Source organism: Mus pahari, chromosome 13, assembly GCF_900095145.1.
Source record: "Mus pahari chromosome 13, PAHARI_EIJ_v1.1, whole genome shotgun sequence".
Classification (NCBI taxonomy): Eukaryota; Metazoa; Chordata; class Mammalia; order Rodentia; family Muridae; genus Mus; species Mus pahari.
The window spans coordinates 94,508,149-94,535,810 of NC_034602.1; the positions used below are offsets into that span (position 1 = coordinate 94,508,149).

At 39.2% G+C, this 27,662-nt stretch overlaps 1 protein-coding gene across 27 annotated transcripts in view; it reads right to left on the reverse strand.

Annotated features, from left to right (window-relative positions):
• Znf644 (zinc finger protein 644) overlaps positions 1 to 27,662 on the reverse strand; it is a 72,067-nt gene that overhangs the window by 17,449 nt on the left and 26,956 nt on the right. For 13 of the 27 annotated variants that reach the window (XM_029545494.1, XM_029545490.1, XM_029545487.1 and 10 more), the window contains 3 exons: positions 27,177 to 27,237; positions 1,411 to 4,439; positions 632 to 1,237 (listed from right to left, as the gene is read on the reverse strand). In XM_029545494.1, coding sequence (XP_029401354.1) covers positions 632 to 1,237; positions 1,411 to 4,439; positions 27,177 to 27,220 — 3,679 coding nt within the window. In that variant the 5' untranslated portion in view covers positions 27,221 to 27,237. Of the gene's footprint in view, positions 1 to 631; positions 1,238 to 1,410; positions 4,440 to 25,240; positions 25,298 to 27,176; positions 27,238 to 27,662 lie in introns of those variants that run through there. The other 14 variants (XM_029545499.1, XM_021210507.1, XM_029545502.1 and 11 more) reach the window with 6 other exon arrangements.

Consider the following 27,662-nt stretch of genomic DNA (forward strand, 5'->3'; position numbering starts at 1 on the left):
ACAGCCCTTCACCAGAAAGCAGCAGCACTAAGCCAAGCACCTGCTCCGCTGGACTAGAGCACTGCTGGGACACTCACAAGGCCAAACACTTATAGTCACTACAGTTCTCTTAAGTCACACAATACAACAAGGCTTCAGGGAGGAGACTCTCCTTTGCGTTAATAGTATCACACAGCAAGTACCATCCTTTGGTCTAAAGCTACTCTGTACTGCCTGGCCTTGCCTAAGCAGAGGGACATCAGCAGCTCAGTTCTTGGTAGCATTGGCAGAAACACGTCAGAGATCTTCCAATAATACTGCTGTGCTGCTAAACATGAGCCTCCCACATATACCTCAGCAGTGCTGAGTTTTATAGGTCAGTTGGCTTGGTGTAGGGGTAGGGGAAGTGTGTGTGCATGTGCGTGTGCGTGTGCATGTGCACATATTTTGCTTTTGTTCTCAACTTACATTCAGACCAAGAATGAGGCAAAGACTCAGTGTTGCTGGGCATCCTCTGATGAGCTACAGCAGAGCCAGTATGCCCTGCCATGCTGCAGTTTGAACAAGAAGATGCTCAGAAGGCACTTCACATGGATGTTCCACCTCACAAAGCACAACTCAACTGTGTTGACAGACTCACAAGCGTCCTTACCTGAGTGCATAGTCAAGTCCATTTTTTGTGGCTGATAGATCAACGGACTGTCTTCATTTAATGGAAGAACACATTTCTGAACAAATCTCTTTCTTGCTGTCTGGTTATGGATCTTGTGAGGAGAAACAGCCGAATTCCTTTCTTCGCCTAGCCTTCTACTTTTAAGAAGTTCTATCAGTGTAAGAGACTGGTTCTTTCTCCCACTGGGCAGTTCAGGCTTTCTTTCACCACACTCACTTAAGAAATGCAGCCCTTCTTCCTCTGATGCAGACACTGAGAGAGCCTCTGTCTTTAGGCCATTGTGGTATTCATCAAGAGGTAAGACATTGTGAGATAAGAAGTCATCGCCTGAGGAGAGTTTCTGAGCTACGAACGGTCTGGGGATAATGCGGCGACTGTTGAGCGCCTTCAGGATCTTTTCATACTTCTCTTCATTTTGCATCATCTCATTCAGAACACAGATTGGAGATTTGTGAGCATCCCATTTAGTTTTCCCAAGTCTTTTCAGATGGCCTCTGACATGATTTGATAACCCAATCTTTGTGTCAAACCAACCACCACAGAGCTGACAAGTATGTTCGGAAGTAGTTTCAGACTTCTCTATAGCTAAAAAAAGATTTTTAAGAGTAGTATCAGACTCTTACAAATCACTGTAAATGAATAAACTCATAAATGGAAACTGTGTGATTCTAAAAAGGAACAAACTCAAACACAGTTTTCACCTCCTCTGAATCTGAACAGATTTATTAGGCCCCAACTATCTCCAACAGTAAACTTACCTTTTCTAACTCGTTTCACAGGTGTCCCAGTGCCAGTTCTTTTGAAATGCTGCATCTTGTCACTTGTGGCTATTTGTTCTGGTGATACAACATGACGGGCTTCATAGCTCAATCCTGCTCTGTGAAGATGTCCTCGGACGTGATTTGACAACCCAACACCTGTTTCAAATGTTGCTGGGCAATAAGGACATGATTTCTTCTCAAGAGACAAATCAGTCCAATGAAAAACAGAACTATGCTTTGACAAAGGCGTTTCTGGGTTTTCCAAATGCTGAGGATCATGTATATCTTGTAAAAAGCTGTTAGTGCCACCATCTTCATAATATTCAAAGTAGAAGCCATCATTCTGATCGTAACTCAGGGCAGCACTGTCTCCAGGGCCCTGGCCCTCTATCTTGCTTTTAAACAGGGGCAATAAATTTACATGTTCTTGACTAAGGTCACTGTAGGCTTCTTCTTCCATGGCCTGTGTAGTGTAGTCACCTAACTCAACGTTATCCCAGGAGCTGTCATCTTCTGTTTCGTAACTATCTTTCTTATCAGAATGAAGCTTTTGCAAAACAACAACAGTCATTTTATGCAGAAAGTCGGGATAGCTATCCAGGTCCTCTCCAGCAGAGCTTTCCTTCTTTGAAGCCTTAACTACTCTTTTTACAGCTACGCGCTTGTGGTCTTTCTCGTTTTCTGGCCTTTTGGTATCTGCATTATGAGGGTCTGAAATAAAATTATTATGAGAGTTACTTGATGAAAATAGATGTAAAGAGTTTAATGAATTAACCTCTTTTTTGAAAGGAAGTGGGTATGAGTCACCTGATTTTCTGATCGTCCGGTAGTTGTCATACTTGTGTCTATATAAATAACTGCTGTCTGCCCTGGCGTTAGGTTTTTCTCTTGGGGCCTGATGGAAATACTTTGGTTTTTGGTCAGTGCTGCTCTTAACTATAACGTTCTTGTGAGGAGACTTATTTTGACTGCATGCATTTACACCAGATTGGGCAATGCTTTTCCGGGCTTTTTGTATTCTATGTGGACGCTTATGAAATTTTGAAAAATTACTTGAATGTGAGCTTGATCCAAATGTTCGTTTAGCATCCTGTTTTAAAGCAGAGTTCTTTGGAAACGTACTTGGCTGCTGTTTAGCTAATGACTTGGTGCTATCGACATCTACAGACTCCTCGAGGCTGTCACTTTTTCTTTTGTCAAGTCCAAGTGGATTACCAAAGGAATCGACACACGAGGAGGAGTGCAAATACTCCATGTGCTTCTTCAGAGTACTTCTGGCTGAAGTAGTGAAGGGACACATCTTACATGGGAAAGTAGCAGGTTTTTTGGATGATCCTATAACAGAGTCTTTCACTGAAGTCTTCTTTTGTGTTTTTCTCTGGGTTATTTCTGAACTCACGACAGGACACTTCACTGCTGCTCCATGGGCAATGCCCCTATGGCATTCCAGCTCATTCTCCGTCACTGCCATGAAGTTACACTCCTCACAGCAGTAGTACCTTTTGTCTTTCTCGTGGGTTTTAGCATGTTGCACAAACGTCTTAGGGCAATTGGTACCAAACACACACTGAGGGCACTGTAGTCGAGCATTTCTGCCTTCATCCTGGAGCTCTTTTAACTCACGAATTTCTTCCATCAGCTTCTGCCGTCTTTCTTGGTGAATGATCATATGTTTTAGCAGTGAATTACGATCTCGAAATGTCCGTCCACATTCTCTACAAGCATATGGCCTGGGGACATTAAGGTGGCGAAAGTGACTATTCCCATCTAAATGATACATCATATGCCTGTGGAGATGCTTTTTCTCCCTAAAATTCACATTGCACTTTGTACAAGGGTAGAATGATGGCTCTTCAGTACTGAAAGCAACAGGTGACTCAGGATCACTCTCTTCACATTTCTTTTTTAAGGTGTTTGAAATTAAAGTGCGAGTATGAACAGGTGAATTATCTTCTCCACATTTATCTGAGTTATAAACTAGATGCTGAAAAGTGTCCACAGACTCCAAGTCTCCATCAGCTGACTCAGGTTTCACTTTTGATAATGTGTAGCTCTGTGAGTCTATTGCTTGTATCTCCTCATTTTGCCCTGGAAAGTCAACCTGAAGAGTTTTTGATTTCCCGGGTGCACGGCCTGAGTCACTGTAGCAGTCCTCTGTGTAGCGAGTGATCTTGCTCACATCCATTTTTCTCTTTCTCTTTTTTTCTAGACCTACTACTTTAGAATGAGCTGGGGGCTTATCCACCGCCTCTTCACTCGTCATAAGAAACTGAATGAACTCTTTTTGGGGATCCCAGTTTGTATCATTTTCTGACCTAAACTCGTCTGTACCTGAGGAAATCACTGCTAACGCGCCAACACAGTTGTCTCTGACCACTGTGGCGGCGTCGCCCTGACCCACCTCTGCTTGACTTATTAAAGTGCTCTCTGACTTCATGCTATCCCCTACTGAATTCTGAACATCACAACCAACTAAAGCAGAGGTAGGTACCTTTTTAATGGAATGGGTTGGATTCTTAGTATGTGCTACATCTGATAACAAAAACAGAACTTGGTGTTGGCTTGCTTTTTGTGGTGTAGACAGCTGATGATCAGCTGCTGTCTTCAAAGTGGAGCAAGATTCTGTTGTTAGCTGATCTGCAGGCTGTCCAGTGGTTAATGAAACACTACCTTCATTCATATTGGAAGTCTTTGTGGAGGGGGATCGTGAGACTGGTCCATTAACAACAGCTCCTGTGGGCAAGGTAAAGTTTTCACTAGGAACAGCAGGAGTGCCGGCAGGGATAAACAAAGCAGACTGGCCTCCACCTAAGGCTTTTTCTGATTGATCCTCTGACAATTCTTCAGATAGAGTCAATGAACTGTTTTTCTGAAATGATGTCTGACAATCTTTTGGTTTATGAACTCCACTGTCTTTCTCAGAGATAAAATTGTTGTCATCTTGGAGTTCTTCTTTAGCACCAGTAATGTTGGTGTTTATCTTCAAATCATCCATATTGTTGGCAAGACCATTTAACACATTTAGTCTAGAAAATGGAAAACAAAAATTTAGATTTGCATCAAAAAAGTACTATTGGAATGTATGGAAAATTGGAAATATACATTTTCATTGGTTTAATTTTCTACTCTTTATATATTGAGATATTAATAACTTTATAGGAATTAGAAAATACTTCAAACAATGAACCACTCTAAAAATTATTTTCAAAGCAAATATTGCTATTTCTGCTTCCTAGAAATTAAGTATTATACATACACAAACTACCAAGGAAAGGCAGCATACACTTACATACAATATAAATGAATGCATTATATACTGAAAAAAGTTTAAAATATCATGCATAATCTTATACTAAAAACAATTCTCTGGCTTGAACAGATTCCCCCAAGGACAGTTACTCTATACAGTAGAAGAACTGGAATGATCAAATGTTGTAAAGAACAACTATTTTATCACCTGAAGCTCATTCCTGGAAGAGGGTAACAAAACACTTCAGGGTAAACAATGTGGGTCAAATATAGTAATTGCAATCAACATCACTGGCTTCCTTACATATAAATAGTAATTCTTACTTCTAAAATATTTAAAACTGTTTTGCTCAAGATAGTGTTCTGTCAAAATTTTACAAAACTGCCTTACTCATAAGGATCTAGTCATTCTTTATCCAAGTTATTCTTAATTATAAGTTACTAATGTTAAAATTAGTGAAGTTTTATGTTAAAATTTCATACTCTGAGATTCCAGATTCTAGGCATTTCCAAAAAGCAATTATATCACTTATAATCTAAAAGTAGTGTAGAGGCCTAGAATTTTCTTAGGAGATGTTATAAATAGTGTATTTCATACATAATGTAGATTTAACATGGCAAGTGCTTTTGATCATATATTGAGCTGTTATATGAAGACAAAAGAATCTTAAAAGAAAGGAGCCATACGAGGAAAGGAGCCATATGAGGCTGCCCCGTGAGGCGAAGATCACTCCCCTATATCACAAGGCGCTTGCACTTCCACATGGCTCTTTGGAAAAGTGGACACACTGCACTACAACTGCTTGTGCTTAACTTGTTAAGTGCAGGGACACAACCTGGTCACTATCATGTTTCCCTGAACCACAAGGCAAGGGTGCAAGGCAGCGCTTGTTGAATAAAGGAGTAAGTGTTGAATAAGTAAAACTGCAACTGCAAAATCAAAAGAAAAGGGGAAACAAACAGCTTTATATCTATGAGACGTGAACACAAGCCACTCACTCAAGTAAACAGGGCAGACTTGGTTTCTGCTTTGCAGACAAAAATATAGCCCTTACAGTATCTTTGCAGTTTTTTTTTTTTTTAATTTGTATAGTGAACAATACTATTTTTAAACAGCAAGGCTCTAAAATTCAATTCAGATATTTTAAATAATTTTCACCTGGAGTAGAAATTTCATGTTTTGTAAAACATTAAGTCTAGCACAAAAAGAAAGAATTTGAATAACTGTCTCATTTCATAAGTTACAGAAACACATTCTTCTTTCAACAAAATGCTTAATAAACACATCAAAGATTACAAACAAGTTATCATAAAGATCTTTGCTTGGCATTATTTATACCAACAGTCATTATTCCTCCCCTCACACAGCTTAGAATTCTGCTTTGAAGCTGGCAAACTTCCACAGTAATAAAAATAGACTTCCAATAAGATCATATTCATCGGTATCACCCCAAAGTGGTGCTAATGCAGCACCCAGCAGAAGTCGACATCACAAACACAAGTTAAAAATGGGCAGCACATAAACATGTGTGAAGAGAGTGGGGCTGATGCTGTCCTGGTACCAAACCCTGGGATTTCAGGCCAAGTTCAGGAAACAGTCAACTGCCTCAGTACTAACAACCGCACAATGCTGGGATGAATGACAGGTTTTTAACTAGCCTGAAAGACACTTTCTGTTTCTATTTATTATAATCACAGAGGTAGTCAAATATATGCTCAGTCAATTTGAAGCCTGTATTAGCTTTTCTCAACAGGAAGCAACGTTGCTAACGAAGTGGTAAATTCAGTGTTAATGAGTGGCTTCACTGTTACCACCTCAGAGGCAAAGCCTTCCATGTTCTGTGTTCTACCCATCTGTTCTGGTGTTAGAGGTTGAAGGATGAACAGACGCCTTCCATTTAAAGCAACTTCACTGGTGCCCCCTGAACAGCAGGGTGACAAACTAGGAGAATATCATGTTGATTTGAAGGCTGCATCCTTGTTACCAGAATGGCTTAATAAGATCTAACTTCATGTTCTGAAGATGCCAAGCCATTTTGCTCAAAAACACATTAAAAATACATGTATAAAATATATTTGGTCCACAAAACATATCTAGTAAACAAAAGAAACTAAATCACACTGCTGAAACATGAAATCAGGTCTTTACCAGCCAGTTTTTCTTCATGTCCACATAATGAAATGTGACTTAACTATCTACTAATTCATAATTGTCTCTACTCAGGAGAAATTATAAGGCTTTCTTAGGCCACTGAAAAAAGCAATGTATTTCATCAACTGGAAAACACGATATAAGAAATGGAGTCTGAAGTTGGTGTTTAGGCGCAGCTAATATTTTTCTGGGTTTAATTTTCCTAATACATTCTGACTATAAAATACTTCAAGTATTTTATACAAAGTTCAGGGCACAATGAAAAACAATACATCATTACATTCTGAAGGATCATTATCATTACATTCTGAAAAATCTATAATTTTCATCTACTTCCTTGGATTAAAAGAGGACTGTATTCATCCAGATAAAAATCATTTGACTTATACACTAATTTAACACTTCTCTGAACAGTTTTCAACTACTCTCTATGGACAAGTACATATAGCCGAGGCACTGACACGTCTGTTGCTGTAACAAAAGAAACATACTTATAGATAAGTATTACTCACTGAATTTAAGGACGTTAACAAGGGCTAGAGTGATAGTTCAATAAGCTTTATTCCAGAGGACAAAGGTTCAATTCCCAGCACCCATATGGCAGCTTACAACTATCTGTAACTCCAGTTCCAAGGGATCCAATGCCCTCACACAGAGAAACATTCAAGCAAAAACCAAAGTACATAAAATAAAAATAAATCATTAAAAAGATATTTAAAAATAAATATAAAGGAAGCTAACAAATTTAAAACATACTATAATGGTATAATGTTTAAAAGATTTCAATGTTTAAGAGAACTTGAATTTGATTAATTCAAAGTACCACTTAAGATTCTTTAAAAACTGTTTAGATAGCACTACTAAAATCCTTCTATAATCAAAGAATCACAGAATCTTCCTCTTAACTGAATTTAAACATGTTCTTTAAAAAATGCATACTTTTTTTAAAGCTGCAAATGGGGGTTTAAAAATCTACATAAAGCGTACTTCAGCTTCTAGATACATAATGAGTTCTGCAGCTATAGCTGCCTCTAGTCATACACAGTGAGCACTGCACAGCAGAGAGGTCAGGTCTGTCTTCAAGATGACAGATCATCACTTACACGCCTCAAGCTAGTCTTATTGTCTCAGAAATCTCAAACATCAGTATTTTTGCAAACTATCAGCACTTGCTATAACACCCTCACTACACTGCATCTTGAGGTTACTACAGAAGAAATGAGGTGATAATTGCATATTAACATAATTATTCTGTAATCCCTCTGAGCAAGCTTCCTAGGTCACTCAGTAATTCAGATTAGATACAACCTTCTTGTCATCAAATCTATGCTGTCCACTTTCTGTTCATGAATAATTCTTTTTTGATAAAAATTATCTTAATTTCATTCTTTTATGTACATTATTAATTGTATTTATTGCAAGTAGGTTAACATTTTGTGAGTACTTATTACATAATGCCAACCTTCGTTATATAGTATAATTTCACAAAAAATGTAGGATAATTTTGCCCTCATTTTAAGTTAGTTCATTAGTAACTGTATTACATAGCTATAAATAAATCATAATGTTGCCCACTAGCTGAGTTCTAGTCAGGCTTTCACAAACCCTATGTTCATTTACATTATCCTTAGAACAGATGACAACTTCAGCTAGTAAGGTATAAGACTGGGTCAAAGAGAGAAAACCATTCACAAACTGTCATCTTAACTGCAAAATAAATCCCAATAAACTCCATTTAAATCATTTTAGCATTTACACACACTGTAATAACATACAAACCTAATTCTCACCCAGATTCTACTAGAAGACAAAGTGTATTACATAATCCTATCAACTGGGTAGTGTCTTAATGTGGATGGGGACTGGAAATACTATAAAAAATAAACAACTTACAAAAATAGAGGCTAATACTAACCACCATGCCATATAATAAAACAAAGAAGCAAGTTAGTACGCTTAGCTTCACAACCCACGGGGTTAATAATCTATAAGCTACTGAAAGCCTGTCATAGAAAGGAGAACATGTAGTCAATATGTTCAGATTATAATGGCAGAATTCCACCTTAAAATTAAGAAAAGCCAGGAAGAGGAACCCTTGATACAAAAGGTGGCTGTCTTATCTGACAACCAACTCAAATGGTTCAGCAGGTAGCCGTTTGCCAGAAACACTGAAGAACAGAACTAGAGGTTGAAGATCAAGTAAGATGATTTGTAACTAAGGTCCTTTCTAATATGTATGATACATGTTAATTTAATTGCATCACTAACCAGCAACACTATTTGAAACTAAGAGGAGAACTTAACTACAGGACCTTAAACACTCTAATTTGAAGACTACTGGAAACAATCTTTTAATGACAACTGTAACACACTACTGATGACCCTCAGGCATCAAAAACACCTTGCTAAGTGAGGAACACAAGAGAACCATAAAGCTGTCTGCCTCTGACCATGAACACTTTAAGAAGCCTAAGGCCGAATGGCAATCACATGTAGATAACTACAAAACCGTTGAGGTGGGATGGGGCACAGCATGAAACAAAAACAAATATTGTACACAGGCAAATTAGAGTCTTCCTATCATTCAAAATAGCTCAAGGTGAGACTTCAAGGTGTGTCCCTGTGCTGCTCACAGCACACATGTGCAGGCGACAGAACTCACAGGAGTCTTATCTGTCCTTCCACCATGCGGGCCTGGGGACAGAAGTCAGGTCTTTTAGCTGGAAGCAAGCACCTTTACTCACTGAGCTACCTCACCAACTCCTTTCCCACAGTTATCTTACTACTTCCTGGTCTTAGATTCAGACATCAGAAATTCAGCAGTACTAAATGTACTAGGAAATGCTCATCTGGTTTGCCAATCTGACCAAGAACTCTTGGTTAGGGGAGATACTACTGCCATTTTACTAGATGGACATAGTATCAAACTTCTCTAAATACCCACATATTAGAGCATATCTCAGACCCACCCAGAGAAGCTTCTGTGTGCAGTGGATGAGGTTAGCATGCACACTCAGCCAGACAGAACACCTGCACCACCACCAGTCCTTCTGGGAGTCAGCGAGAGAGAAGAGTCTAGGAGCTGGGGGTCAGGTGGCCTCTGGTAGGTTGAGACTCTAAATAGATGGCCTCACACTCTAGAATTTATGGACAGCACAAACCAAACTCCCTAAGGGTAGATTTAGGAGTTGGGAGGAGAAGGTCACTATGATCAAAATACATTACATAAATGTATGAAATCAAATAATAAAAATATTTTGTAAATTTTTGTAAAAATCCTAAGGTTTTGTAGAAATGTTCCCTTTCAACTCATCTTCAATTCATGTAAAATTTCAAAAAGCCCCTAAATAGCAAAACTAGTATTAAAAAAGACAAGGCAAGTCATGCTAATTTCAAGTTGCTACGAAGCTACAGTAGTTAAGTGGCAGTGGCAGAGAGGCAGGGATACAGAGTGATGGGATCTATTTCAGAGTCCAGAAATCAACCAATCCATCAGTCAGCCATGGCAAACTAATTTTCACCAAGGTATTTAAAAACAAAAACAAAAAAAAAACAAACAAACAAAAAAAAAAAACCTGAACATGAAAAGAACTGTCTTTTGAGCCAGATCAGATATTAAAACTGATCAACGTTCTGAATACCCGGCACTCAGAGAAGAGGCAGGAGGATCTCTGTGAGTCTGAGGCCAGCCTGGTCTACACAGTGAGTTTCAGGCCATGGGTATTCAGTGAGCCCATGTCTCTAAAAACAAAAACAAAAAAAATAAGCAAACAAAACAAAAAAGCAATCTGAATGTAGGAGTCCAATTTGCAAAATTCTTAGAAGATGTCATGAAATATGGATTCTTCGGCATCAAAAGCACAGGTGGGGACAAAAACTAATATAGACTTTATCAAAATAAAGGACCTATGTAGGGCATAGTGGTGCTCACCTTTAATCCCAACACTTAGGAGGCAGAGGCAGGCAGACAGGAGTTCAAGGCCAGCCTAGAATATACAGAGAGTTCCAGGACAGCTACACAGAGAAACCCTGTCTTGAATAAATGAATGAAAGAAAGGCCTGTTTATCAAAGGACATTATTTAAATGTATTAGATAAATGTTAAATAACCAAGATATATAAACAGGTCAACAAGGAGGACAACCAACAGACTTAATCAAATTGTCTGTTTAAAGAAGATCTACAAATAGCCAACAAGCCAATGAATATGTTTCATTTTATCGTCACTGAGGAAATAAAAATCAAAGCCTCAAGAAGACAAATTCTTCATACCCATAAGATCCTTAGCTTTAGCAAACAATACACTAGAAACAACCAGTATAGAGACAAATGTGAATCAGAGACGCTCACACACAGATGATGAGAAAGTGATGTGCCTGTGTGCAGAAAAAAAGTTAGGTGATTCCGAAAGGGCTACATGGAAGCACGTGACCTAGCTGGTGAACATCTAAATAATAAGATAATCTCAGCAAGAATGAGAGCTTGTGTTCAGAGAGATTTGTTTTCCAGTACTTACAGTAAACCTGGAGTCAGTGCTCACCGGTGCCATAGCTTCAGTCCTCGTTTTTACTGTGAGGAGTACCCACAGTTGCCCCCCTTGGACCTCAGCTCACCTGCAAGTCCAGGCAGGCCTTTAACTTGCAATCCAAACTTCAGCTTCAAAAGTAGCTAAGAGCAGTGAGCCTGGCTCACAGGCAATACTTACATTAAAATATGTACCGCTTATATTTACAAAAGCCAAACGATACAACAGAAACAACCACAAGTGAGTAGCTGATCCTAAAAGGCCATCAGAGTAACATGCCAAGTGAAGATGGAAAGGAGAAATGGAAATGGTCATATAACAGGCTGTGTATTTTATGGAGTGACCAAATGACTCACCTATGCAAGCTGATGGTTGCCTCCAAATGCAAATACACCACACATCAAAGAACCATACACTAAAATTTGTTAATTGTATGTCATGTGAATTATTTCAATTTTTAAAGAAAACAATCATAAAATGTGGTACATTCTGTCAATATCTAATGATGTAGAAGAAATCTTTGCTTCCTAGATCTCTCCAAAACCACCCCAACTGTTAAGGCACATAATGGGCTCTGTGTAATATTAAATTAACAAGGTGTCCCACAGTGCATGTTCTTTCTAGTTGGAACAAGGGGAAAACTTTTTCAGTTGTGTTTTGCCAGGTCTTCCTGGCTGGGGAGCACGCAACAGCAACAGCAGAAGCCAGGACAAAGGACTAGCATCCTAGTACATCCATGCCAGCAACAGTTGGAGTGACGGGCAGAGAGCTCAGAGCAAAGCATCTCCTCAGCCTGTGTCAGACAACAGCCCTGGGAGGCAGGCATCAACAGACAAGTAAGCTGTGATGAGAGCTGTCTTGGCTCAGAGAGGGGTCAGGGCTCTGCTCTCCCTACTGCCCATGTGATGCTTCAGCTGCACTTCAAGGCGGCACTCAACAGGAGCAAGCAACCTCAGTTTTGGCCTTCCTCGTCTATGGTGCCAAAGAGACCTCTGTTCACTATAAATGTACCAATCTAGGGTATTCTGTTACAGCAGCACAAAAGCTGGATAAAGATAAATGAGTAAAAGAGGGGAGAGAATACAAGTGGTATTCAAGTATTCTAGATCTCTGCATTTCTCTAAAAAAGATTAAAATGATATAATTAAATTAAAATTTTACAGGCAAGAATGCAATTGTAATCCTCAAGGGTAAGTCTCAAAAGTGTGCTCTGAGAACCACTGGGGATCCCCAAGGTTCTACACAGGAATCCTCAAAATTAAAGCAATTTTCATACTAACACCTTCCTTGCCTTTTTTACTCTCCTTCTCTCCTAAGTGTATAATGAGAATTTCCAGGGCTGTATGACTTGTGATTCCCAACATATTTAAAAAAAAAGAAAAAGAAAAAAAGACAAATACAAAGGTCTTCAATTAAGACATTTAAAAAATGTAAAGTAATGCTGTCTCACTAAATTTCTACTAGAAAGTATATTTTATAAAACCGCATTACTTATGCAAACATGTTTTGAAATACTATATTAAGTATTTATATAGCTTCTGCTCACATTCAAATACAATAGTTATCCTTCTCAAATGCCTGTGGACACCCTGGACTGCCCGCCACACTGCGTAGGCAGGGTAAGGATAGCTATGCCACCAAGCGTCTTGTCTTGTGAGGCAATTCCCTCATGATACCTGGCCTGCTCCTAGATAACCGCACTGGGGTGGAGACTCTGATAGAACCATTGAGACAAATCAGTTTTATAAAGGGTCAACAAATAATTTGAGACTCACTGACTTAAATAGAGGTAACATTCATAAAAATTGAAAAACTTAAGACCATATCATGAAGATATGATTCTACTTCAAATACATTCAATTTTATAAAACCTAAAATATAACAAACACTGATGGAAGTATAAACAACAAAGAGAGCTTGTACTTCTTGTAGATAAAGATTAACGTGTCACATAAATCAAGGCATGGTGGCACTGATACCAGAGTAAGCTGACCAAAGATAAAACACAGAAAGAGAAACAAGTTATTTTTTCACGTTTAGACTAAGAGACTTAAGGTCAGATGAGAGACAGCATCTGAACTAACGGAGGTTCCTGCAGAAGATTGCACACTTCCCTACCCATTAAACTAAGCCTTGGCTTAGACTTTATATTTTATGGCATTTTTATAAACCCATTTTAGGGTATCAGTAATTATCTTATTTATAAATCAGAATCAAACACAACATCAAGTTTCTCATCTTGGTTTCTTCCCTGAATGTATCATGTGTAGCAGAGTATAGTTAACATAACAATCTAACTCATTTTTAAGCCATGTAGTGCCACCAAGTGGCAACAGTTATTTTTTTCTAAATATACTTCAAGCAATTGAAAGTTAACTACAGTATTGTATCAAAATGGAGGAGGGGATCAATCTTACAATTCTAGTCAAAGTTGAGAAATCAAACTGTCTTTTATCTCTAAAGAAGCACATGGCACCATCTAAGTGTTATAAAGTTACAACTCTCCTGGAAGGCAAGTCCTACCTAATGTGTCAGCCCTGACCACCTGCTATGCTCTAACCCACATTTCCATAACCTGCTTTACAGACACACAATCAAACAATGGGAAGCTTTCCTACCACCCTGTTACCCTTGTTAAGTCTGGGGAAAGAATCAGGAGAAACGGTAAAGTCACTTCTGGCATTAGCAACCTAGGACTGCTACAACCAAGTCTTATAGACTGGGTAGCTTAAAACAAACGAACAAACAAAAAAAAAAACCTAAAAACAAAGGTAGTGTGTCGCAGATCTTAGGAATGCACAACAAGAACAATCTCCTTGGCTCATAAACAGCCATCCTTTCCCTCTGACTTCACATCCTGTAGCTCTGAGTCTTTGTATCCAAACTTCCTCACTTGAAACCCCNCCAGCCACAACTTATCATATCTACTCTAATAATCTACTTTAATTTGATTACATCTGTAAAGGCCTATCTCTCAATAAGGCCATACTCTGGGGTATAGGAGACTTGGAGTTTAATGTGCAGCCTTGAGAGAAAAACCACAATTCAATCCAAAACACTATACCTTCTGCATTTGACTTTTTTTTTTTTAACGTTTTCTTACTTGAAAGAGCAAAAACTAATTTAAATCACAGAATGCTATTTTAAATTATTAAATTTTACTAACTTATTAATTGAATTGAAAATCTGTAGCATAAAAATCATAGGGAATATCAGAGCAGTGACTACGACAGAGCCCACGCCCCGTTTACCTCTGGTGCCCTTCGTCATAAACCCCGCGCCCCATTTACCTCTGGTACCCTTCGTCATAAACCCCGCGCCGCTTTACTCATTACTCACTACTCAGCCTTTCTGCTGTTCTTAGCCATGCGCCAAGGATTCTGCCCTCCAGCTCTGCCTCCAAATACTTGCATGGATCACCCTTTTGCCGAGCTATCTCCAGCTTTCCTAGAGCATCCTATATAAAGTGTGACAGTACTCTTAGTAACTACCGTCTCTGCTCACACACGGTGCTCACACACTGGACATACCGTGTCCTTATATCTGATCACATGTTATTCTCCCGACTACAAAGCGAGTTTCTGGAGAACAGGTTCTTTCTTCACAGAAGGAGAGATGCTCCAACACTTTACAAATATCAGAGACTATCCAGGCAATCAGCTGTCTCTACAAACTAAGATATGGAAGCTATGTCTTTGTACTTCCTACATAGTCAGGTAATTCCTTCTCATCTCTGATGGGGCTGAAGACTAATTATAGTCTCATAATTGGAAGTTAAATTATCTAATTAAGGAAGATATTTCATATTTGAAGGAACGGTTTTCAATTGATAATACAAGCTAAAAATCAAACATTTGAAGTACAGAATTGGAAAGTTTTTAGGTTAGGATAGATGACAGAATACTTGTCAAATTGCCAAATATGATGGACTGGATGTTATTAAGTGTATATCATCCCTTACAATTTACATACTTGTTATAATTATGTTCAATATATAGCTAAGAGAAAATTCTGAGCCCTTTTTAATTGGACAAAAAGGAGGAATTGTAGCTGCTTATAATACAAATGCTAATTATGTTCCCCCAAATAGCTGTACTTCCATGTAACTTCTGGGAACCTGTCCCATTCATTCTGATTGGTAGATAAAGATGCTAACAGCCAATAGCTAGGGAGTACAGACAGAAGTGGGATTTCAGGAGAGAGAAGATCCGCCGGCCATGCCAGGAGAGTGTGGAAGACAGGAAAGATGCCATGCCTGAGAAGAGTACAGGACAGAGAGGCACAGCCGCCATGTGAAAGCTCTGGGAGAGCCCGGCCCAGAGGGTGCCCAACTGGGTCCAGGGCAGCCAAGGTAGAACACAGAATTAGTAAATAATAACTCGGGACTAACAACATGGAGGTTAGGCAATGGTTCAGCTATTCTGCTGTCTAAGGCATATTAAAATATAAAGGCTGTGTATATGTCTTTCATTTGGGAACTTTTAAAGCATTGAAGCAGGTAGCAAACCTGCCACCAAGATTTATTATTTAATTATTACTCCAACAAGTATCTTTCATGTGTGTTTAATGGAAAGGAAAGAAATCCAAACAGCATCTCAGACTTGAAATGGAGCCCACTAGTAGTCCTCTCTTTGAGAGAATGTCTCCTCAGGTGCTGAGCCGGCAGGCAGCCCCACCAAGTGCAGCCCTTCTCCAACCATTTTCTACTTGGTAAGCACAATGGACCTTTGTCCTTCTCCACACTTTCCTCTCAGGGCATCATTCAAACCCTTAACCCAGTTCAATCAGCTGCACTAGGTCCTCTTCCCGGTGTCCCTTCCGGTCACAGGCCATGGACGTGCACTTCACTTGGTCTAGGGTCCTCTTCTTTCCTCAGCTCAGCTCTTACACAAAGCCGGTTACCCTTAACTTACAATGTCCCTCAAATCAGCTCAAGGCTGCTTACCACAGAAGCTTTTGAGCTACTGAGCTCCTCTGTTATATGTTCACAACAGTTTCTTCCAGCTGTCTTTCAAACATCTGATTGACCGCTACTGAATACTCTCCTCTAACTTACCTGTAAAATCAAGAAAAAGCTTCTCCACAGCTCACAAGGACAGAAGCCACAGCCTCTGCTATAGTCACTGCATTGTGAGCCATCAGATGATGCGGGACAGCATAAATGGACACACAGAACAAAATGAAGGTGACTATTAACAAAGGTAACCTGACAGGAATTAATGTTTTCTTTATTCATGTCAGCTGGTTTAGTCAAATATGCTGAATGGTTCTGACAAGTGTCTAGCTACTGGTGTGCTCAAAGATCACACTCCTCTGACACAGTTATGCAATCGACTTGAAACTCTATGGAAACATGGTGAATGCGCACATCTCCTATCAGGCAGATACTAAGTACATACCCAAAGTCGGAACTTCACTCACAAGCTTCAAAATTCATACGTATGGGGCTGGAGAGATGGCTCAGCGGTTAATAGCACTGACTGCTCTTCCAAAGGTCGTGAGTTCAAATCCCAGCAACCACATGATGGCTCACAACCATCCATAATGAGATCTGATGTCCTCTTCTGGGGTGTCTGAAGACAGCTATAGTGTACTTACATATAATAAATAAGTTTAAAAAATTCACACGTATAAAATTAATCTAATATGTGCTAAAAACTTTGAAAGCTATCTATCTATGTAATACAATTTTCAGCAGTATAAAATAAAGACAAAAGACTACATTGAGGGAAAAAAAAAACAATTTATTTCAAGCCCCCAAACTAAAAATTTATTAACTGTCTTAATTTCTCTTTAGGTAAAATGTTCTCTAATGTATATCAATTTGAGCAATGAGTCTCTCATTTTAATATAACTTATGAGAAATGAGTAGACTGTAATAGAGGTTCTCAGATCTCCTGAGAAAGTCAGAACTCTAGTACTCATGTCCTATCCACAGCCTGCTAAACAATGACTGTCTCTACTTTAAACTGTCATTTTGACAAATACTGTAAGTCTTTATCTTTTCTTTCCAGTCAGTATCATTAGAATTAAAAATACTCTGAGTGAATGTGTAGGGTCAGGAATGTACCTCAATGGCAGCCAGAGGACATGCTCCGGACCCTGCATCCAATCCCACAGCAACTCCTCCATTACCATAGATAGTACAAAATAAAGCTGTCCTAAAGCTTTCCTCAGAGGGGTGGCTCTTCTCACTCTGTGAGAATGCCTCCCAGATATCGATAAGTAGACACATACTTTATTGAACATAATAAAACAATTGCATTTGTCATCTCGCTCTAGGGGTATGGTTAAATACATATTCATTACAAAATAAAAGTTATCCTCTTTGGCAGACATTCTTTAGTAAGTAGTCACTTCAGCACATACAACCATTCAGTTGCACAAGAGAACATTCTGAATGCATCTATTCTTACAAATCAGTGCCCATCCCAAATCTCCATGTTGAAACTCTAACCTCCATAGCTCACAAAGACAGAATCTAGAAAAGGCTCGGAATGGCTGAGGTTGAAGGAAACTGATAGGCAGGCCCTAATCCAGGTTGATGTATCTCTTTAGGGGCAAACTAGTACACGTGAGAGGATACCAGAAATGTTCCAAAAAAACAAAGACAGACAGCGACTATCTTCAAGTGAAGCTGACAGGCCTGGGGGAAAGCTACGCCTGCAAATACCACACTCTCAGATTACCTGTTTCGAGAAGTGGGGGAAGGCAGGTTGAGGGATCCCATGTGGAATGCTCTGTGGCAGCCATTATACAAGCACACTAAAAAATGTTTTCAACCAAACTTTATACGAACATTCAACTGCAACATAACACATTAGTGATTTACCCCCTTGTTTTTCCAAGACAGGGTTTCTCTGTGAAGTTCCTGGTTGTCTTAGAACTCCTTCTGTACACCAGGCTGGTCTCAAACTCAGAGATTCCCCTGCCTCTGCCTCCTGGGTGCTGGAATTCAAGGCAGGCGACATCATGTTTCACCCAACACATTAGTGATTTCTACTCTCTGAAAATACCAAACTGAAATCACCTGTACCACACTAAATGCTGATATAAACAGAGTACCGGCTAAACCATGAAAAGTGGTGATCCTTGTTTACATGTCTACAAACTTAAGAGCAATGGAATGGACCCCAGCTTAGACAGGCATCCATGTCAATTTCCTTAATTGTAAGAATAGCTTAACTTCTAAATATCTGATATAGAAACATGACCCATGTTATAGAAAACTTAGACCTAGACCCCTACTAAAGGTCCTCTCTGAGCCTGAAACAATTCTAGGTCAGTATTAAAAATCCTAGATGTGACTGGGCAGTGGTGGCACACGCATTTAATCCCAGCACTTGGCAGGCAGAGGCAGGAGGATTTCTGAGTTCGAGGCCAGCCTGGTCTACAGAGCAAGTTCTGCAAAAGATAAGATTGTATAATAATTTCCTGCCCTGAAATTATAATCTATACCATTAAAGCCTCAGGCAGCCCACTCTAGCCTCGAACTCTTGATCCCCAAGTGCTGACATTACCTGTATATACCATGGTCTTAGTCAGGGTTTGCATTGCTATGAAGAGATACCATGACCAAGGCAACTCTTTTTTTTTTTTTTGGTTTTTCAAGACAGGGTTTCTCTGTGTAGCCCTGGCTGTCCTGGAACTCACTTTGTAGACCAGGCTGGCCTAACTCAGAAATCCACCTGCCTCTGCCTGCCAAGTGCTGAGATTAAAGGCATGCGCCACCATGCCCGGCTAAGGCAACTCTTATAAGGATAACATTTAATTGGGGCTGGCTTACAATTTCAGAGGTTCAGTCCATTATCATCATGGTATGAGCATGACAGCATCCAGGCAGGCATAGTACAGGAGGGGCTGAGAGTTCTACATCTTCATCTGAAGGCTGCTACGAGAAATGTGACTTCCAGGCAGCTCGGATGAGTGTCTTTGAGCCCATGTCCACAGTGACACACCTACTCTTAACAAGACCACACCTACTCCAAGGCCACACCTTCTTATAGTGCCATTCCCTGGACTGAGCATATACAAACCATCACACCTAGCATTCCCAGCTCCATTTTTATAATTAGATAGCCAGGATCTCTTAGGTCAGCATTCTCAACTATGTTTGTACTTAACCTTTTAAGTGCTGATACTCAGTCCTTCTCTAAATCATTCTTTTGTTTTGTTACTGAGACAGGGTCTCTTTGTATAGCCTTGGCTGTTCTAGAACTAGCTCTATAGACCAGGCTGGTTGGCCTCCTACTCACAGAGATCTGCCTGCCTCTGCCTTGAGTGCTGAGATTAAATATATGCCACCACCTGGCCTAAATCATTCTCAATATAGTGTGCATATGCATGCAAGTGACTGTATGTAATCTACTGTAACAAGTAGCTATGACAACTAAAATCCAGGTATCTTGTAATTGTCCTGGGTTGTAATTAATGTGAAACATCTTATCACTTACACTCTGTCATATGTATTTCCCCAAACAGTAAAATACAGTCTGTAGTACATCATGGATTTATTACTAAAGTCATCTGTGAGCCTTCACTTATTCAGGTAGAAAGAAACCAAGAACCTGAATTACCAGCAAAGATAATTTAGCATAGATTAAAATGGTTAAAAATCTTGACTGGAATTTACTGTTAAAATTTAAGGATAGTTTAACATAAAAAACTAATGTAACACATCACATCACCTTAAAGAGTATATGGCAATATTCAACATCCTTTTTCATGATCAACACACTCTAAATCAGAAATGAACCAATAAAGAGACCACAGCTAATTCCATACTCAACAATGACAATGATAAGCTTTCTCTCAAAGACTAGGGACAAAGCACACAGACATTTGTTTGTCTCTTGTACTTTAGCTGGAGAACAAAGGAGGAGTGGAGCAGGGACAACAGGAAGGATGGGGTAGGGCTGAAAGGAAAGGCAGTCAACAGGCACAGTCACAAGGAAAATTATGTCTGCACACATGATACTATCGTACATACAGAAAACTAAAACATATTCAAAACCTGTTAAAATAAACAATTTAGCAAAGCTAGTACACAAAAATCAATACACAAAGACAAGCTGTTTCTATTAGAAACTAACAATGAACAAACTAAAAAGAAAATTAATAAAACAATTCTACTTCCTGTAAGTATCCCAGAGACTGAAATACTCAGGAATAAACCTAACCAAGACTGACAGCTTGAAGACTGAAAACTACACAACAGTCCTAAAAGAAATTAAAGACAAATGAAAACAGAGATTGTAAGACTTATTAGGAAGTTGTATTACTTAGGGTTCTCTACAGAAACACAATTTATAAAGTAAGTATATACATTAATGTGTCTGAAGATATATATAAATATATATGAATAAAATTTATTACAGTGCCTCCCAGGCTGTGATCCAGCCAGTCCAACAATGGCTGTCTACCAGTACAAAGTCCAAGGACCCAGTGGTTGTTCAGTTCACAAGACTGGATGTCTCAGCTGGTCTTCAGTATGTCAAAATCCCAAAGAAGTAGGCTCCAATGCCAGTGAAGGAATGAGCTTTCTAGAGAGTGAGGGCAAGCAGGCAGTGAGCAGGAACTTCCTTCTTCTGTGTCCCTTATATAGGCTGTCAGCAGAAGGTGTGGTCCAGGAATGAGGTGGCTCTTCCCATACCAAAAGTGGGGTCTTCCCATTTCAAATAATTTGATCAAGAACAATCCCCTCATGGGATTATCCTAGTTTAGTTAATTCCACATGTAGTTAATTTGACAAAAATTAATCATCACAGAAGTCAACATTGTATAAAGAAACCTACAGATTCAATGCCATTCCCCTCATCAGAATCCCAATGACATTATGTCAGAATATAAGAACCCATCCTGAAATTCACATAAAAATCTCAATGGGCAGGGTCTGGAGAAAAGGCTCAGTGATTGAGAACACTGGCTGCTCTTCCAGAGGATCTGGGTTCCATTCTCAACATCCACATGGCAGCTCACAATTGTAACTCCAGTTCCAGGGAATCTGACACCTTCTCAAAGACACACATGCACACAAACAACTGAAACAACATTAAAATGAGTAAGATCAAACATACAAAAACTAAAAATAGGGCTGAGAACCTGCATCAAGTAGCACAAGGATCAAAGCCCTGGTTCAATCACAAATGCCACATAAACCAACCTCAGCTACATAACAAGTTCAAGACCACCCTAAGCCAAAACTCCAAAATTCTTAGAGGAAAATAAAGGGAAAGCATCATGACATGGGTTTCCTGGATCATGGCAATGATTCCCTGGTTGTGATTCCAAAAGCAAGACAGATGTGAGTGGAGAGAGTACAGCAACTGTCACCCTTTTCCTCAAAACAAACAATCCACAGTGAGGTGATCTTTGTGGAAAGAGAAAACATTTTCAAGTCATATATGTAATAAGAGGCTTACACTCATAAAGAACTTCTTCAACCTGGAAACAACACTCAACCCAATAATCTGGGGGGTTTAATGAGCAAGGAATCTGAATAGACATTTCTCTAATACTGATATACAAGTGCCAGCAAGCGCATGAAAAGATGCTCAGCATCAGCATCATCAAAAGACCCAGCTTGGCAGCTCAACACACAGAGGCTACAGCAGAAAACTCTCTTGAACCCAGGGGTCTGAGGCCAGCTTGAAATTACAAGACTTCTTCTCAAATAAACAAAAGTACAGTAAGGCACCACCTCGACAGACACACACACACAAGCACACGGAGAACATAAAGGATGAGCAAAGACACAGAAAAAGAACCATTTGTCTAGTGTTACAGGCAACATCAAGTGGTGCAGCTCTCATAGGAAACTGAAAGCAGATTATACACTCACAGTATGTATATTATTCACAAGCTGTAGACTGAGGGCAACCTACATGCCCACTGGCGAATAAGCTTGATAAAATGTAGTTCATATACACAACCGCCTTAAAAAGGAGGTTGGCAAAACATCACAATATGGAAAACCTTAAGCACAAAATGAAACAGGTCAATTATAAAAGGTAAAATATTTAGTGGTTCTATTTAAATGATAATTAAAACCAGTAAAAAAAATGCCGGTTTATGTTAGTGGGGACCAATACCATATCTGTGTTTTCCAAAATAACTGGGAAAGGTGCATAAACATGTAGATGGAACTAACAATTTTAATTGTGTCTAGTTTTTGTGGGTTTCTGTTTGTTTGTCTGTTTGTGTTTCTGAGACAGGGTCTTGCTACATAGCTCTGGCTCTCCTAAAACCCACAATGTAGACCAGACTGTCCTTGAACTCAGAGATCCACCTGCCTCTGTGTCCCAAATGCTGGGATTAAAGGTGAGTATCACCAAGCCCACAATGATGGCTATTCCTGGTTGTCAACTTGACTACATTTGGAATGAGTTACAGTCCAGAGATGGAAGGCACATCTCAAACAAACAAACGTCTACTATGAGTAAGGTACTAATGTTAAATGCTTGAATATAGATTAATTTATGGTATCATTGCCTTTGGCTTTCAGGAATTCAAGACTATAGTACATATCCAATCATCTTTCTCCCTAAGTCTAAGAACTATTATCAAGGATAGATTAAAAACAACTTAACTACAATAATAATTTCAGATGCCATTAAATCAATCATCTGATATTTAAAAACATGTGGTAGGAACGCTCCACAATCCTCAGACTAGCTAGAAGCTTTACTGGTTTTCTCAAAAGAATAACAGTATGGAAGAAGTCAAAAGACCTAGGTTCTACTTTGCAATTACCCACCTGGCCTTAAGCTAGTCATGACAACTTCTGAACTTCATGACAGTCAGGATTTCACAGTGGAAGATACCTTGGTGGGTGGGAGCCAAGGAATGTCGCAAAGATCACAGGAGGCAACAGACCTCACACAAGAGACTTATGGGGGGTCGGGGTGGTAAAAGGCTGCATTTGAGTAGGGATAAAAGAGGAAAGGGAGGGAGACAGACAGACAGACAGACAGACATGGTATGTGTGATGATGGGAGCTTTATAAAGACCACGTAACTCATGAGCACAGTGAACATGTATCACATTTGGCAGCTAGTAATGACATGGCTGCTGGCCCTGAGCTGCTGAAGGCAGGCTTGAGGAGCAACTGCTTCCTGGAAACGACATTAGCTATAAAACTAAAATAATTATGTATCAATATGAAGACTTTCACCACATTATTTTTTGATGAGTTCAAACTCAGACTTGTTTAAACAATTTGAAACAAATTAACAATTCAAAAAATTCCTAGCAATATAACCATAACATCTAAGAATGTGTTAGTGAGCAAGGCCTGCCTGCCATGCCAAGCACTTAGGCAGCTGAGGCAGGAAGACCGCACGCAGCAAGTCTGAGACCATCCTAGGCTACACAGTGAGACCTTATCTCAAAACCATGAAGAAATAAAATGCCAATAAACTTGGCAACATGAATATCTAATTAAATGAAATCTTTATAAAATAACTTCTGACATTAAAATTTTAGTACAAGCCTCCCTCTGCGCACAATTTCCATCCAACCAGTGAAATAGTTCTTTTATCCAAGGCCGTATTCAAACAGGAAAAATATGAAATTGAGGTACAGCTAAAGACCTCTGAAGAGGAAATCTCTAGTCTAAACTCTCTAGACATGCAAATCAAGGAGTTAAGAGATATGCAAATCAAAGTCTAACAACACCACACACTTTATACCCAGAAGGAAACACAAGTTAATCAAGGTGATATAGTCAACAATAACAACAAAAATCCTTCAAGAAGACAGAACAGTACGAGAGGGGGTCCGTAGCCAACTCTGTATTTGGCCTTTATTGCCAAAGCTGCAATGAAGAAAAGACACAAATTGATCCCAGTGTGGAAGATCCTCTTCTTGCTTTGGACTTGCCACAAGGCAGTCTAGTTTCGGGCATTAAAAACCCCAGGCGATTGCTGTGATAGCCAACCCAACTAGCCAAGTTTCAAATATTAAGAGAAAAAAAAAACTGTCAAAATACTTTAACTTTTTAAACAAGTCATTCATTAATTTGTTGTGTATATGTATGTAACGTGTTTACAATGATAAAACACAAGCACCCGGGGCTCTGGGTCTCGGTGCTCTGGTCTTTTACTCCTCCCCACCTTTAGGGACACGCGGGAGCTCCCTTCACCTCTAACTTACATGGCCAACCCTCCCTCTCTCTTCACTTACATTACTAACACATCGTTTTAAATTTTCAACTTAAAGAAATAACCAGTAAAGCAACCTGAGAATACTCTACTAGAAAATAATACTTCAATTTTTATAAAACAGATTAACACCTCTGCATGGAAACTGTAATCAAAAATCAATGATATTCAAGTTAGCTTAAAATCTAAAAGTAAGATTATTTACTTCAACTAAATCAAAAGACTGAAGGCACATCCATTCCAAACTGTCTCCATGCTGTCCTCACTGTCTTTCCTCCAGCCAAACGACAGCTGAAAGGCCGCCCGGCGCCATCATGGACACAGTTCTGAAATCCTATTTGAGAAAGAACTGTTGCTGACCTAAGCTAAACAAATATTCACTGGGTTATGTAAGATGGATGTGACAGGCTTGGTGTCTACCTTCAACCGGATCTCGGTCAGGAAAGAGGACCACAGTGGTGGTTGGAATAGAGTGACCTCCACAGGCTCATATTTTCGAATGCTTGGCCCACAGTTGGTGGGACGGTTTAGGAAGGACTGGTTGCGGCCTTGTTGGAGGAGGATGGGCTTTGAGGTTTAAAAAGCCCACCCCATTCTCTGTTAGCTCTCTCATCTCTGCGTCTCATCATATAAGCTCCCAGCCACTGCTCCTACAACACGCCTGCTGCCTGCTGCCATGCTCCCCACCATGATGGTTACAGACTCACCCTGTGGAATTGTGTGCCCCAAATTAAATGCTTACTTTCATGTGTTGCCTTGATCATGGTGTCACTTCACAGCAACAAAAACAATGACTCAGACAACGTACTGCAGAAGGCCAGGCCTGGCTCCAGGTTTAAGAAACAACACAAGAAATAATGAATGACCACTACAGAAGAAAAGCTGTAACTACTAGAAAGGATCCCTGCAGTGCCTCTAACCCAAACATGTGGGCACAGATAAGTAATCACATACCACAGCAGATAGCTTACATCTTCTTCTGCTACTGATGGGGCAAATCAAAAAGGAGTCTAAGAGGGGGTAGAAGGGATAAGAGCTGGAACTGAGAACCAAGGTTTACAGAACACACAAGATAAATACTGGTATTCTAATAACATGAATGACAAAAATATCAAAATAAAACTTTAAAAAAGGCACGAACTATATAATTCTATGTTCATGAAGTTCAAAAACAGCTAAAACTGGGCTGGAGAAATGGATCAGCAGTTAAAAGCACCGACTGTTCTTCCAGAGGTCCTGAGTCCAATTCCTAGCAACCACATGGTGGCTCACATCTGTTAGGATCTGATGCCCTCTTCTGTAGTGTCTGAAGACTACTACAGTGTACTTACAGAAAAACAATAAATCTTAAAAAAAAAAAAAAAAAAGAGCTAAACTAAACCAGGCTAATGAAATTTAATAAGGCTATTAAATTCAGATTTTAAAGAGTTAAGAACTTTGAGATAATGAAATTTTCTATATATACATGAGTGGGTCAATGTAAATTACAATATAGTCATTCAATTCAGTCTTTTAAAGTTCACACATCGCTAAAAGTTAATTATAATAGGACAAAAAAGAAAGGCCCATATCCAATGCTGCATAATCCAAAATAAACCAGATGTATGTCCTTGCAGACATGTAACCAGAGGGGAAGGTTCTTATAGGTACTGAATATTTAACAAGCTACTGAGGAGACACCCATAAGACCTTCAAGTACAGTGTAAATATCTTCTCTGCTTCAAGACACTCAGCAGCTTCACCATATGCAGTTCTCTTACTCTAGATTCTAGGGCCATGTTTACTGACTCATGTATTTTTATCATTTCAAAAGTTTTACATTTCTAAAAAGCATTCTTTCACATATCAGACATAAAATATCAGCAAAATTAAGTTTTTAAAAGTCAACAGTTCTTAGGAGGCCAGTCAGAATGTTCCATGAGAAAAGTCACAACAGAGCTGAGGAGAAGGTCAGCAGACAAAGTGCTTGCTGTGCAAATGTGCAAGTCTGAGGACCCAGGCTCAGATCCCCAGCCCGACAGCTGCCATGATGGCCTCCCTGTAATCTCAGTGCTCACAAGGCAGAGACAGCTGTCCCTTTAGTGCACTAGCTAGCTAGACCAGGTGCAGAGAGAGCTTTTCCTCCCTAAACAAAATGCAGAGTAACTAAGGAAGACACCTCACTTCAAATTCTGGCCTCTAAATACATATCCACATATGACTAAACATGCCAGTTCTCAACATTACAGTAACAGAAGGAAGTTATGGCTTAAATTTTTTTGTTAAGGAAATAAAGTAAAATCAACAAAAGGATACTATATTTTCTTCACTACAGAAAAACAAAAAAAAAATAATAATAATAAATAAAGTCAACACATCCTTTTACTACCTAGTGGGAGATCACTAGCAGTGGCTAAGGCAACACCAACTACATTTTCTGACACGCTACAATGCTAGGGCTCTGTAAGCATCAGAAGACCTCAGCACTAAGGAAAGAACACTAAGACTGCTTGCTTCTCCACTCGCACCTGCTTACTCCTATTAAATCAACTGAACAAAGGTGGTCAAAGAGTTAAGGGCATATTGTAAAAGTCTATTGAAATTCTTTAATCCTAGACTTGTAGGCAAATTTTTAAGTTATAAAATATTTTTATTATTCCTACTTTGATATGTAACATTTAATAAAGTGTTCTACTTACCTAAATTTTGGCTTATTAACATCTTGATGCAAGAATAATCTCATCCAAATTTAAATCAAGCCTGAAACAATATATATAAAAAACAATTGCTTAGTTTTCTTTGGTTCATTTCAGGTAGGAAAAAAAAAACTGTATAATACACTATTTTAAATTTAAAACTGTAATTTCTTTTTTCATAAAATATCTACAAGTGTTCATGACAATTAACATGACTAATTTAATGCTCAATAAATTGTTAAGTACCCTTTCAAGGGGAGCAATAATCTATCCCAGCAAGAAACTTAAAAGTTTAGGGGGCAGAAGTGGCTCAGTAATTCCAGGCATTTGCTGCTCGTGCAGGGGACCAAGGTTCGGGTCCCAGCACCCACAGGGCAGCAACAACTATCTGTAACTCCAGGACCTCTGATGCCCTCTTCTGACCTTTGTGGGCACTGCACACATGTGGTACACCTACATACATGCAAAAAGAACACTTGTACACATAAA